The sequence below is a fragment of the Thunnus albacares genome, chromosome 23 (assembly GCF_914725855.1).
Source record: "Thunnus albacares chromosome 23, fThuAlb1.1, whole genome shotgun sequence".
Lineage (NCBI taxonomy): Eukaryota > Metazoa > Chordata > Actinopteri > Scombriformes > Scombridae > Thunnus > Thunnus albacares.
Window position 1 is genome coordinate 6112779 of NC_058128.1, and position 15046 is coordinate 6127824.

A 15046-nucleotide genomic window follows, 5' to 3' on the forward strand; every position below is an offset into this window, starting at 1 on the left:
CGAAACCGCCTCAAAGTGCGCTGTGGTTTGGTGATAATGGCATCCTGGAGATCACAGCCGGTCTAAAGTGCTCCCAGATGAGAGCCTAAGTGAAGAGTGGTAAAATATGTGACAGGGCAGCTCACGGAGCATGGCGGTAACAGTAAAGGCCAGCCAACACATGCTTCATTACTGATCATATAAACACGGAAAGAGCAAACCTGCGCTCACACATTTTCAGCGGCAAAACTAATCCAAACTTGGTTGAAAGAGTGAAATTATTCAAAATAAGCACTGAATTTTATGGAAAAACATTTATTCAACATCAGAGCTAACATGCTTCTATGTAAACGAGACAGAATATCATTTTTTTTTTTGCTTTTGCCTCATGTTACATGTGGGTCGTACACTTTGTCATCAGGGTTTAGTTCTGGGAAAGTACTCGTATACAAAAACTTTGAGCTTAGCAGATTATATGATGTACTGGAGTGTCAGCACCTCTCATCTGCAGGCTGTTAAAACGCAAGAAAGTTACTGCATTTTAAGATATATTCAATGTTTAGTCATAAAATCAACCAATAGATAAAAAACTTCAAAATCTGCACCTATTTTGATAATCATTTAATAATTTCACTCATCTCTCCAGCAAAAATGCCCCAAATTTGCTTGTTCTAGTTTCTCAAATGTGAGTATTTGCTGCTTTTCTTTGTTTAAAATTATTGTTAACTGAATATCTTTGGGTTTTTGACTGATGGTTGGACAAAAAAGAGACATTTGAGGGCATTATCTAGGACTCAGACAAAACGGAGTGCATTTTTTACACTACTTTTTGACATTTCATAGACGATTAATCGAGAAAATAATCGGCAGATTAAGCAATAATGAAAATAAATGCTAGTTGCAGCCCTGAAAGATATTTAGAAAACATAATCTTTACTCATAATTAAGAATGAAATGTTATAACTTTAAAACCTTTCAATAATCTTCATAGCATGATGATACATTTTTAGGAATGTCTACTGCCACTGCTAGTAAATAAACATACTAATCCAAGTAGGAATATAGCATGTAGTCCACTAACAAGGCAGGTTATATCCACTATCTTGCACCCTGTGGCCTTGTAACATGATGCTACAGGTGGTCAGTTTCTCCACAGAGGGGGGGGCAGGAGAAGCAGGGGGAGGAGGAGGAGGAGGAGGAGGAGGAGGGGTAACAAACCACTTGACCACCTGTTCAGTGACTTTGGACGAGAGCTGTACAGTTAATAGTCTGTTTAAAGCAGCTGGTCGCCTGATTCATCACTGTCAACTAGCATAAGCTGCGAGCAGGCACGCATGTCGGGTAAAACAGAGACAATAACAACAGGGCTGCAGAACTGATGGTTATTTTGATTGTCGATTAATCAGTCTAACTGCAATCGTTTAGTCTATAAAATGTAAGAAAACAGTGAAGAAGTACTGACACGAGTTCCCACGGCCTGAAGTCACGTCTTTAAAGTGCACGTTATGTCCCAACAGTCTAAAATCCAAAGATATTTGATTTAAAATGATATAATAGACAAGCAGAGACAGTGCAAGGAGGAGTAAAAAGATATCACAAAAATTAGATGAAAATATAAATTCATGTAAGAAAATATCTAAAGAATTACATTAAGGGTTTCCCATATGCTTCCAGTATCTAGTATTGACCCATTTTATATTGAAATCACATCATATCCATCATATAAAATGTATATAATGACCATATTATAATAATATTTTCATTGCAAAGTCATCTTATATATATCTTGAATGCATCCTTGTAGACTGTTCCAATCTTTCCCTTTTGCACTTTCTCCCCCTCACATACAGTTCTGACAAACACCTCATATTCTCCATGACGCAGGTGACTCCTTTCAAAGGCAGATTTATCTTATTATACAACACAGCCCACTGCTGTGTGTGTGTGTGTGTGTGTTTCCAGGCATATAAAAGCACTCCAGTCCTGTTTGAAGAGATAGCGAGGGCCGCACAGTTAAGAACAATTCCACTTATGTTTCCTTTGGAAAGGCACAGCACAGGAGAGCGAGAGAGAGAGAGAGAGAGAGAGGGAGGGAAAAGGCAAAAGAGTCTCATAAAAAGCTTTATGTAACCTGCAGACAGTCAACAGGGTCTGGACTTCAAAACACCAGACTGCAGTAGGTCTCAACACACACACACACAGACACACACGTCCTGCTGAACTATATTAGGCTTGAGGTAAAGAGAAAGACTGTAGACTTATTTCATACCTAAACTGGTCATTTTTGCTTGACGTTTGACATTATGCAAATTAAAAGTCATGAGTTGAAGTAATTAATACATTATACTTCATGTCTAAGGTAAATGAAAGTGGAAAAGTTTCTGTCAGGTTCCTCTTTTTGCACATAAAACTAAAATACTTCTATCCAAAACATGCTGTGACCTCTTACATATAGTAAATTTGCAATATTGTCTGAAATTACTACAAAGCAGTAACTTTAGCTAATGAAAATAATCATTAGCTGTGATGTTGGAACTCCGGTTCATAAAGTAAAATGGCTTCCAAACTAAGTAATATGAAAAAAGAAAGGTTGACCGTGAAAACTGCTTTTATAAGTTAATTTTACTCAAGAGAAGCACAAGACCTAACTTGTTTTGCAATGAAACAGTGGCCATAATGAAGAGTACGAATACAAAAACACCACTACGACATAAAACATGCCCATTTTGAAGAAAACTATCCCCAAAACACGGAAGTAAGAACCACAAAGCTGAACCAGTTGCAGACGTCATATCAATCCTCCACCAGAATAATTGTTGAGTCACTGATAATGTCAACAATGAATACAGTGAAGAAAACATACTGCAACATAGTCACCAATGAACACTTTAGGCAACATTCAGACTGAAAACAGTCATGTGTTAGAAAAAGGTGCAGGTGTGTTGTTTGATGTACTGATGAGATAATGAAACACAATCCAGAAAGTCCAGTTGTTACAGATCTTATCAGGCTTATCAGAAGCCAAAACAGTAACACTGCACAGACAGGACTTCGCAACTCTGCAAAGTTATCACGGCGGCAACTGTTTTATCTTTTGTCGTGACGATCACGAGGTAAGCAGCTGAATATGCTGTTCACATTACAAAGTAATCAATCAGGAATGTGTCCTTGCATGTATGTGATCCAGCACCTTGCCGGATGACGTCGGGTTGCAGCAAAAGTTGAGCCCGTTTTAGCTTTTTTTTGCCGGATAACTGCTGCGTTTGTTTGTCGAGGCGTCTGCGGTGGCGCCCACGCCGCGTAAACGCACCGCTTCTACTGCTGATGTTGGTCTCAACGTCCCCTTACACCAGTGTCTCCGTCTGGCCATCGCACCTTTTTATGCACAAGTTTAAGAACTTGGTTACACAACATAGGCTTCGAATCTCCCATTAATACAGAAATGCTGTTCATGAGCATAATTCTGGAGCTTTTAAAAGTTAAATATAATTAAATGTATCCTCACTGGACTTGTAGACGTTAAAGAATGTGGTGGAAAATTGTTAAGTAAACCTTTAAGACTTGTATTTGAGTACGCCTACACTACAGTAAAGTTTACAGGGAGTCCTAAATTTTATTCAGGGTGTATAAACCTCTCAATGAAGACCAGTAAGGGACACTAAAAATGAAAATGAAAGTCAGACCAAAGACATTCTCCTACGTGTGAGGAGGCAGAGTTCAACTGCAGTTTTTTAACACGACTGTTGCTGCATAAAATCTTCCGTCAACGCCCTGAAGGGCTTTTTCTAACCTAAAAATAACAGCAGAAACACGTACACCAGATGTGGTTTTGCAGGGGAAAAAAAAAAAAAAGAAGTTTGCATATCAGAGGTGGTGGTATGTTTTAATAAAACACCAAAATCAGCTCAATTTTTCGGCACAACGGCCGGTTTAACGAGTTGCATGTGGTGCTATTAGCCTTTGGTAGACACAAACATGAAGATCTCCAACACTAACTCTCCTGTTTATGGTTAGCTTAGTAGATTGTTGTGAGTCTAAACACCTTTAAGGTTGACTGAGAGGACTTCAAACACGATTGCAGTTCACATAATGCCAAATCACAAACACACACACACACACACACACACACACACAGTCGCTCACATGATGCTCGATGTGCCAGACTGTCAACCTGTGGCCTCTTGCTGTGGCAACTGAGGAAGATATAATGACGCTCTTGTTAAATCCTCATTGTTTTCAATAACAGGCCGAGTGGGTGATCCTGCTGCATCATGTAACTCAAACTCCAAACACTTTTTTTATTAATCAAAAACAGATGGATCGGAGCACTTTTTTTTTTAAACAGCTTTTAAAAAGCAGGAACAATTCTTAGTGGGTCATGAGTTTAATCTGCATCAGTAGATGTGGACTAATAGTCTTTAGCGAGGTTCAAAGACGGTCAAGGACAGCTCGACTGAGACTCAAACGCGCAGGCTTACGCGTACAGCATCAGACAGGAGTAGCAGGCTGAAACTGGGCACAGACACTACATTTTTGACATAATACAAGTCTAATATAAAAAGCTACGAGCAACTTGTCAGGGGTAGAAAGTGTGTCAGGACTGTTACACAGTTTCGGTCAGGAATGAAAAACAGATGTTGGAGCGGCAGAAGGAAGATGTGACAAGTTGAGAGAAAAGGAGGTTAATTCATTCGTGGATCAAACATGACAATACAAATATTTATTATGTGTCACCAAGATCCTGTCAAAGGCAAACAGGAGGAGTCTGGTTTACACATTAGTCCCTCCGAGGGGAATTTAGTCACTTATCTTTAGAGTTTATGTTCATGTAGCTGCCTTCTGCTGACATCATGAACACTTTTATGAATATTAACCTACACATGAGAAACAGCTGAGGCTCTATTTCACACAGCAAATTAAGCAAATTGATGATTAATCAATTAGTTAATCATCAGTAATTAATCGTGTCAGTCATTTTTCAAGCTCAAATGGCAAACATTTGATGGCTGCAGCTTCTCAAATGTGTCATATATGACAGTTATTCCAACTATCGATTATTCTGACGATTAATCGCTTAGTCGTTGGTCCATAAAATGTCAGAAAATATCTTTTTTTGTCCCGACCAACAGTCCATAAGCCACAAATATTCAGTTTACTATCATAGAGGGCTAAAGAAACCAGGAATATTCACATTTGAGAAGCTGGAATCAGAGAAATTGGGTATTTTTTTCTTTAAAAAAATGACTCAAAACGATTAATCGATTGTCAGAATAGGTGGCGATTGATTTAGGCTAATAGTTGGCAACTAATTGACAAATTCTTGCAACTATAAATTGAATATCTTAACATTTTGGGCTGTTACTGACCTAAAACAAGCAAACTGAAGACATCAGAGACTATGTTTACGTGCACAGAATATCGTGGTTTTTTCCCTTATTCCAAAAAAGACAATATTCCTACTAAGCTGTTTACATGGCTACTGAAAATGAATGAATATTCCCGTTTACATGCAGAGGGTTTTCAGGGTTTCCCTCTGCTCCGGTGGGAACAAGATCTCTGCAGGCAGTGACGTAAACCAGCAAGGTGAAAAACGTCAGTGAGCTGCTGCCTGATATTTATAAGTGACATCGATATGACTGATACTATAAATTTATAGTCACAGGCACATCCAGTTCCTAGATTGATGTTCACTACACTGCATCACACCGAGTCCTCACCCTCAGTCCGTGGCTGCATGTCAGGATAATAACCAATCCCCTCCGTCCTTGTCGTGGAGAACATGCGCTGTGTTTTCCCAGCCTGCCCTGAACAGCTCTCCTCTCATACCTCTCCTCTGTTTACAACCCGCCGTGTGTCGGAAACTGCTGTAAAAACCCCGATCGAGACGCATATTCCAAAAATTCTGTATACGTGTTTAAAAAATGCTCCTAAAACCTGAATAATATCATCATATCCCACATGTCTTAATCAGAAAATGCTACATTCGGAATAAGGCCTGATTCGGAATATCCAAACGGTATGCTGTTTACCTGACCCCTATCAAATTCAGAATATTGTCATATTCGGAATAATAGTAGAATATTAGTGTGCATGTAAACATATAAACGTTTTTTGATTGGATCAACAAATACTGTAAAAAAAAAGGCCTGTGTAGGGTCAAAAAAGTGATTTAAAATGTCTAAAAGAACAAGTATATTATCCACTGTTGCGTGTTACAAGTTTAAGTCCATCTTGATTCATGTATAAAAGGATGTCGGACAGAAACGATAAGTCATGGATAGAATCTATGACTCAAATCAACCCATGCATGGTGTCATTACTGAGTATCAGTCCGGTTTTAGTCACTGAACTATAACAAACGCTGGGTGGCCTTGCTGCGTTGAGAGAACAGGATAGAGAGCTGACAACAGGCAGGACGTGACATACAATAGAGGAGGAACCCGGATGAATGGAAGGAGTGAGGAGGATGGAGGGGTGAGGACGAGGATGGAGGGAGGAGGAGGAGGAGGAGGAGAGGGGGTGAGGATGGACCGACAGAGGAAGGAAATCTAGAGAGGGAGAATGTGAGAATGGAGGGATTTGGATTCAGATGTCCTTGAGGACAGGAAAGACAACACCGGATTTTACTAAACTGGCCTTTCAATATAAATACAATACAGTCACTTTGGTTTATAATACATCTGTTAGACACTGGTCGTCTATGAAAAGCCTCCATACTTGACTAATTATAGTGCAGCATTTTGATTTGATTTAACACACATGGACATTACATGTTGCCTGCAGCTTATTATATATTATTTATTATTATAATTACATCAACTCCTGTCTCATAACTGTCTCTTTTGCATGTGGAACAGTTTATTACTTCAGTGGCTCCTCCTTCCTTTCAACCAAAATAAATATTAATTAAAAAAAACTCTGAGAGGAAACAGGAAACACTCGTAAATACTTCAAGCATGTAACCAATCATATTCAACAGGCAGATATGACCCTACATATGGCTCAAGTAGGACCCCCAAGGGGCTTTTCTGTTCTCTAGAAGACACTCAAACAAAACAAAACCACTATTTGGTTGCTATGGTAATAACTGAAGGACAAAGGGATGTTTCTCTACAACAGGGTCACAAGCCAAAAAAGTTTAGGAAGCGCTGTGATATCAGATGAAAAATAAACAACAAAAACGCAATAACCGCTTTAAAAAAAGAAAGCATCGGTTTGCAGGTAAAAGACTGTTCAAAGTCTGCAAAATGAAGCGTGACTAGTTTGCTGCCGCAGGCTCAAACAATATGCTGGCTGGTGAAGCCAAAGAGAAGTTTAAGTGAGTGTGTGAGAAGGGGAAAAAGAGAGCAAAAAGATAAGATCTGTATCTGTCTACCACTGTGCCAGTCAGTCTATCAGTCGCCCTTGGAGATAAAAACCATGGGGTACTTTTCCCACCGCGAGCAGATAAGGGAAGTTGAAATCTTTTGCTGCACGGTACTTGAACACATGCTGGGATTCCAAAGAAAGTCCCATTAAAAAAAAAAAAGCTGATTAGAATAAATAAAAGCAGTGAGAGAGTACTCAAAGACCACAGAGACTGGTTTAACTGGAGACATGAAATGACTGTCAGTATGTTTAAAAGGTAAACAGAAGTGAACAGAATAGAAAAAACAGACCTTTACAGAGCTGCAAGGCGTGGTCAGGTACAAAATATCATACCATAAATCTATCGGGGGGGGGGGGGGGGGTAAACAAACAAACCTCTCGTTATCAAAACACTGTTAAGTACACGATGATGTCAGTGTTTGGACTCATTTGAAAAGCAAACACACAAGAACACGACTGTGAAACTCTGTTGTCTTCTCCAGTGGAACAGTGAGACGCTTCTTTTTTTGTCAACACGCACAGCTTGTGAGGAAATACCGCTTCTTCCTCTGGACTGACACATACAAAGTTCCTCTCATGAATCGGTGACACGGTGCCAACATTAATACTGTCATGTAACACTGCTGCTGAAATAATAAGCTGATTTATAAGTTGGCGATTCTGCTTATTCTGGTATGACTGGTGCGCTGTTAGAAAGCGCTGGGAGTGCGATGAGGTCAATGCTTTATGATACAGCTCGTCTCTGAGCTCAAAAAGGCCCTCGAGCTGAATATTCTACTTCTTTTGTGGTATATCGAGCGGGCTGCGGGTGCTCTTTAGAGCTTATTGATCCTTTATTTTCACAGGTTTATGTCGCCTACTACTATTATACTACTATTTTGATAATCGAGTAATCGTTTTAAAGCAAAAATACTGAACATTTACTGGTTGCAGCGTCTCAGATGTGAGGATTTGAAGCTTTTCTGTGTCATACATGATGGTAAACTGAGTATCTTTGGATTTTGGACTGTTGATCAGATAAAAATCAGACATTTGAAGACGTCATAATGACTGCTATGAAATGATAAAAGGTCGTTTGTCATTAATCTTGAGGTATGTTGTCGTTCTTATTGGTAAAGAGGCATCAGAAAATAAAGACAAATATAAATATGCTCTATGTTGCTATGCACAAGTTAACGGTTTGCAGATTTACACTTGTTTTTTTACTTCCTGGACATGCTAGTATTAGCTTTTTCCGGGGATGCATGAATCTGACATCAACAATGCTGAATTCTTATACCACGCTGCAAGAAATACTTCATCACGTTAGACAGATTTAATTAAGTGGAATCATTTTTGCTGTATGAAGCTCAGCCACACTTTGAAGTACTGGTACCTGCGATTTAGATGAAACAATGTCTACTACAGTTACACCAAAACCTGAACTACTGCAAGACAAAATGTCATCTGTTATGATGATAAAGTACCGTAATATAAACCTTTGCAAAACTAATAAAAGTGCTACATGGACAGAAGCACAACAGGCCCAAACTTCTCTTAAAAGATATCAATTTCTTCTCAATGCTAACTTAACTTATTCATGATCAGCTGATACTTGTGACCAACTGCTGACCTGCGGCCACACGTCCGTTACACACAACACAACCACTGTCACAGCAAACTACATTAAATGTTCCAAAATGTACAGCCGAGCTGTTGTTGTGACGTACAGAAAACCACAAGTGAACACAGCCAACACGCACTGCAGAACAAAACCAGGACTGTTGATCCTATCGCTCTATTTATTACCAAGGAAATATACGATTATTTAATCTATTCATCTCATTTTTAGACTCATGACCTTTCATGATATGCAGACATTAGAGTTATGGGATATTTGAGACTGCAACATTTATGCTTGTTTGGTACATTTTTTGATAAAAATGTATGTTAAGAAAGGTGCAAAATCGATCATAATATCTATATAACTCAGTTGGCTTCACACCTTTTCCATTATGTTGTACCACTTGAATTGGAAAGTCATCGTACTTTGCCCCTGGGTGTGACTGTTTTTGTCTCTTAATGACACTGGAAACCTGCCGAAAATTTACGTCAGTGCTGCAACAATTAGTTATTAATCGATCAACAGAAATTAATGATCAACAATTTACTGTTTTGAGTCATTTAGGACTACTAAAGATAAAGATTATTAACTAAAGATTAACTAAAGATTATTTTCATTATCGATTCATCCTTCGATTATTTTCTCCATGAAGCGATTAGTTGTTTTGTCTATAAAATGGCAGGAAGTGGTGAAAAATGTTGATCATTGTTCCCCAAAGCACAAGGTGCAACCTCTAATGTCTCGTTCTGTCCCAAGAAACTTCCCAAAACCCAAAAATATTCACTTACTATCATAAACGACTAAAGAAACCAGAATGTATTCATATTTAAGAAGCAGAAACAAGAGAATTTTAGTATTTTTTCTTTAAAAAAAAAAAAGACTCAAAATGATCAATTGAGCTCATCAAAATAGTTATCGATTAATCGACAAATCGTTGCAGCCCCAGAATCATTTTCAGTTTTAGGCTTTTGGCTTGCAGGGAACATTTCTACATACGTTAACCTCAAGTTTTGGAACTTTGACCATGTTAAACATAGATATGTGACATCATAACAGTATATAAATAACAGATTAACTAGAAAATGCTTAAACCTGCAGTGAGCAACTTTAACATATAAATGAACGTCTGTTTTCATTTAAGACAAACGAGCTCACACACTGCTGATTAAACCTTTCACCACCAGATCAATCTCTGTATTTCACAGTATATGAAGTTTTTAAAATCTCACGTCGGGTGTTAATCATGCAGACTTTCCAAATGTTATCAGACCGAAAAAGATCAAATTCTGAAAGTCGAACAATTCGTGGGTGTTGTGTGACGCTCCAAACAATTTATCCAGCGTTTTACAGCAGCAGCAGTAGGTTACAGCCAGCGGTGTCCAAAAATACATTTTTGGGCCGGTGGACCATCAAAACATATCCGTTCTACTGGCCCTCTTTGTGCGCCTGTCATTCGGGGTGCACATGAGTCCGTGCTGCATGCCTGCCAGGCAAACACAGCCAAACCCCCCCCCGCCCTCCCCGCCCTCCCTCCTTCTTTACTCTCACTGCCAGAGGGGGGAGATAAAAGTCCCCCATCCCAGCTTTAATATGCCCCCTTTAAAATGTCATGTCTGAAAGATGATGAATACGCCACAGTAAGCCTACTGTACAGTCTGTGAGCATGATTTGAATTGAAGATGAGCTGATTTAGCTGTCCAGTGTGCATATGTGTGTGTGTTTGTGTGTGTGTGTGTGTGTGTGTGTGTGTGTCTCCAGGGGGGGGTTGGGCGAGATTACCCTCTTGTGTTTTTTCACGAGACACACAAACCCAATGGTCAGCGTGACATTTCCCGACAGACACGCCATTCACACACTGAAAAGGTGGAAGTGGGGGCGAGAATGTGTGTGTCTGAGTGTGTGTGTCTGAGTGTGTGTGTGTGTGTGTGTGTAGGATATAGAGATAAATCCTCTTCTGGCCAGACTATTACATCTCATTTCCCTGTTTGACCATCCAGAATCAGTTTATCAGCCATCAGTCTTTGTGTTCCTCTCTGTTTGTCTTCTCTCTCTCTCTCAGTTTACATTCGAGCTTATTAAACTTCACTTTCTCGTAACGACTCCGGCTTGGTACAACATGATGAAAAAATGTCTCCTTTCTCCTGGGGAAACACTGTGATTAAGAGTCATGAATGGACTGGCTTTAAACTGCAACTACAGTTACTGCAAGTACTACTGCAGCACAGTATTCACACACTGACTCTGTGTGTTTGTTCCATAGAAACACGCAGGAATGCACCATTCTTTTCAACTGATGTGCACTTTTGGTGGCATTTCTACACAGATTTGAAAGGAAAGAAAAAACAAAAACACTTTTTTTTTGAGTGGAGGCAGGTCTAATTGGATGTAATGCTGAAATAAATGCTATGGTATACAAAGAAAAACACTGCTGATCTTAGTACAGCTGCTACTTTTAGGTTCACAGTTTACTCCAAACAATGACCAAATTTAGCAGTATGTTTGTAAAAGCACTGCATTAGGAAAAGCATCTGTCTGGCCAATATTAGGCTGATATTATTAGTAAATATCAACTCAGAATACATATACTGGTACAAGAAATTGGAAGAATTTTAATCTGCAACTATACTGATAATCGACTAATCATTTAAGTCATTTTATTCACTAATTTCAGCGTCTCTGATATAAGGATTTGCTGACTTGTCTGTTTTATTTCACAGTAAATTATATTTTGGGACTGTTGGTCAAACAAAAAAAGACATTTGAAGGCATTTGTGATGAGCATCTACTCATTTTTTGTGACTATATAGACTAAAAGTTTAATAATGAAAATCATAATTAATTGCAGCCTTGATCTCAACATGGTGTTGCCTCCATAGCATAACTGTAGCAAAAACATGTAGCATAATTTAGGTAGAATCATAGACTATATCTAAAGATGGACGTGGCAAGGTGTGACCCATTGGTTTGCTTTGGAGCCAGTTTGAAGCCCAGAGTTGTAGCTTATGGTTGGTGCCATCTTTTCCGTTTGGAGACCTTCCAAATAAGGAGTGTGTGGCGTTTCTTTTAAACGCTAGTCTACAGGGAACCGACCAACCGGCGGTGCACACCAATGTTTGCTTAGCTATATTGTGCTAACAGGGCAGGTATCGTTATCAAGTAACATTAAACTGACTTTTGTGACAAAAGTCTGACTCAGTGTGAGTCCTGGAGCCGGGGAGAGCAGCAGGTGAGTCAACGGAACAATAATTTCAATCACACAATGACCACCAGCTCACATCACGACTTGCTGAAAAAACTTTTCTGGAGAGAAGTTGAGGCTTTTTGAATGGAGCCAGCATCTAGTGGCGGTCGGCGGCGTTGCACTTTAAGTTACTTCCGCATTGGCTTCAGTCTCAAGCCGTGGTAGCTGCCACTTCGCTAGAATAAGCACTACTCAGCGGTAAACATAAATACACACTGACTCGCACAATAACCTTCTATTTTTCCGATATGGAACCAGTAATTTCATACGGCGGGGCCAACACATTTTCCCCAAAGGACACGTCCCTTCTCTAGTTGTAATTACTGTTGGCATGTGGGAAACCACCAGACAGCAGCCAGCGTCCCCATTTCAGGCCCGGAGCCACAGTTTAAGACACCACAGGTCACAACCTCTCAACAGCACTGTATGGGCCACATTGTGCATCCACTCCACACACACACAAACACACATACACACACTCCAATGAGGAATGAAGACCTGCGGCTTGTTGTGAAGGGGTCTTGCATTGCAGAAATCTGCGAGGAGTCGATGTCACACTCACACATTAAGTGGGCAGAGTAGAAGAATTGCTCAATTCTGTTACAGTCTTGTGGAACAAACCGGCTGTGTTTGCGATACTGTGTGTGTCTGATACTGTGTGAGTATATGTGTATGTTGTGAATGCATGCATGTGTGTGTGCACAAGCGGTTGAGTGTGACTAAGAGCTACTTGAAGACTGTAGCAGGCTGGTATTTGGTCAAGGAGAGTGATGGAGAGTGACCTAATTTTGAGTTCCAGACATGATAAAGCCGAATGTCTTTGGTCTTAACTCAATCCAATGCTCAGACTGGACCTAATTCTCCCAGTCTGCGAGCAAGGGAAGACTTCACAAACACATTTTAAATTTAGGTTTGGATGCACAGTTTTGTTAAAGGTTGTTTAAACTCAAAATGGCCCAAAATGGGTCACAGGGCTGAAGTTGTGATAGGGTCATGAAGAGTCCCTCGGGGGGCTAATGACCACTTAGACTCAAATCTGGATTATATATCTTTTGTTATCACTCACTACTTAGTTTAGGGTAAATCTAAATGCAAATTTTTTTAAAATTTTTTTTCAAGTTTAAAGAGCTGTGTAACTGAGAAAGGTCTATGCAACAGGGAGAAAACAAGACATTTATTGTCAAATGAAATATAGGTTAAACTTGACAACTGTCAAAAGGGGATTAAGCCACAAGCTGGTTGTTGTAATGCAAATATTCCTTTAACTTGCTGCAAGACGTGCCAAACAACATTGAAAATAACGTCGATTTAATGCTCGCATCCCTCTTATTCAAGGCATATCAGAGGCAGAACACAAAAATGTATAATTTTATAATAAGTATATTAATAATAGATAAATTCGGCATAGAAAACAATTTACAAAATCCTAACTTTTAAACTAGGCTGTCTCTCTTCATAATGGATTTTGTTGGGAGAAGGGAACAGGAAACAACAGGTGGACAAACTAAAGAAGTGATGATTTTATTTAAAATTATGCTGTTTTATTGCACTGAATGCATGCCGAAGTCAAGAATGATTGCTAAGGATTTGCAGGTGGTGTTCACCATATTTCTACTTGATATGCATCTTTGCAAATAAGATAGGAAATATTGATTTGCAGGATTACTGATAGGAGTTTTGAATGGAGCCTCCTCGGAATGAGAGAACCGGACTTTGGAGTTCATTTACCAGGCAATTACATGTCGATACAACACAGACAGCTTTACGAGGAGAAAGAGGCTGGTGTTGTGTCATATGTTTACCTTGTTCTCTGTGACTTTGCCGGAAGGTTTCTTGAAGAAAGAGGTTCTGGCCGTGAAAAAGTATTCTTCGGAGTCCTCCTCCAAGCTACTGTAGCCACTGCTCATCGTGCTATTCCACGTCATTTGCGGGGAAAACTCGACTCAAAATCGGCCACATCAAATACCACCTCTCCTCCCCACCTCCCCAAACTGAACGGTTATTAGCTTAAAAAAAAAACAAGCTAAAAAAAAGGCTGTCTGTCCTGCTCACACGAATCGATGTTTTCTCAGTATGGGATGATTTCCTCTTTCAAATCCGCTCAACCGTAGTGTCCCAATCCCCTCCTTCCTCTTCTCTCCCGTCAAACACGCTCGCTTAACTCCACCGGCATGGTCAAAAACTCATTTAAAGGTCTCCATTTTAAGAAAATAAAACAAAAAAAGAAGTCATTATAGAGACGTTGGTTTGCTAATTTTAACTAATTTGTCAGTTTATAAAGAGAAAACGACTGAAATCCAACGCGAAGCTCCGGTTACTCGACTCTGCCGTTACACTGTTTAACGTTTGGTCTAACTTATCTGTGTGACAGCCAGGCTACAGTAAGGCCCCGCCCACTTACGAGAGCTAACCGCAGCCAACCAATCACACGTCTTACATTTACTAGAGCAACGCCCACAACACTATACCCAGCCAATCAACGCTTTTGATGGCCAGTTTGAGTGCAGATTGATTGATTAAGTGCATATTGAAGAGGATAAAACACTGTAAATAGCTCATATTTGAATTGTCACTTGTATGCATATATTTATGTAAATTATTCATGTTTCAATGTACACTTAATTCTAACATCTATGCACTTTACCACCGTAATAATATCCACCTGACATACACTAATGCACAGTGTACTATACCATAGCAAATTAGTATAATTGAACAGTGTTTACTCAGCAAATAGTACATTATAGTTATATCTATTCTATTTGTTCATTTAGAATATATTGTTATAGTTGAATTAGTTCATTTAGTTATTGTATATATTTTAGCTTTTAATTGTAATTGTTTCTTTTACCTAC

General features: G+C 39.3%; 1 protein-coding gene across 1 annotated transcript in view; it reads right to left on the bottom strand.

Annotated features, from left to right (window-relative positions):
- rassf3 (Ras association domain family member 3) overlaps positions 1–14550 on the bottom strand; it is a 37574-nt gene extending 23024 nt beyond the window's left edge. The window contains exon 1 of the mRNA XM_044344102.1: positions 13994–14550. Coding sequence (XP_044200037.1) covers positions 13994–14116 — 123 coding nt within the window. The 5' untranslated portion in view covers positions 14117–14550. The remainder of the gene's footprint in view (positions 1–13993) is intronic.
- Positions 14551–15046: the final 496 nt, after the last annotated feature.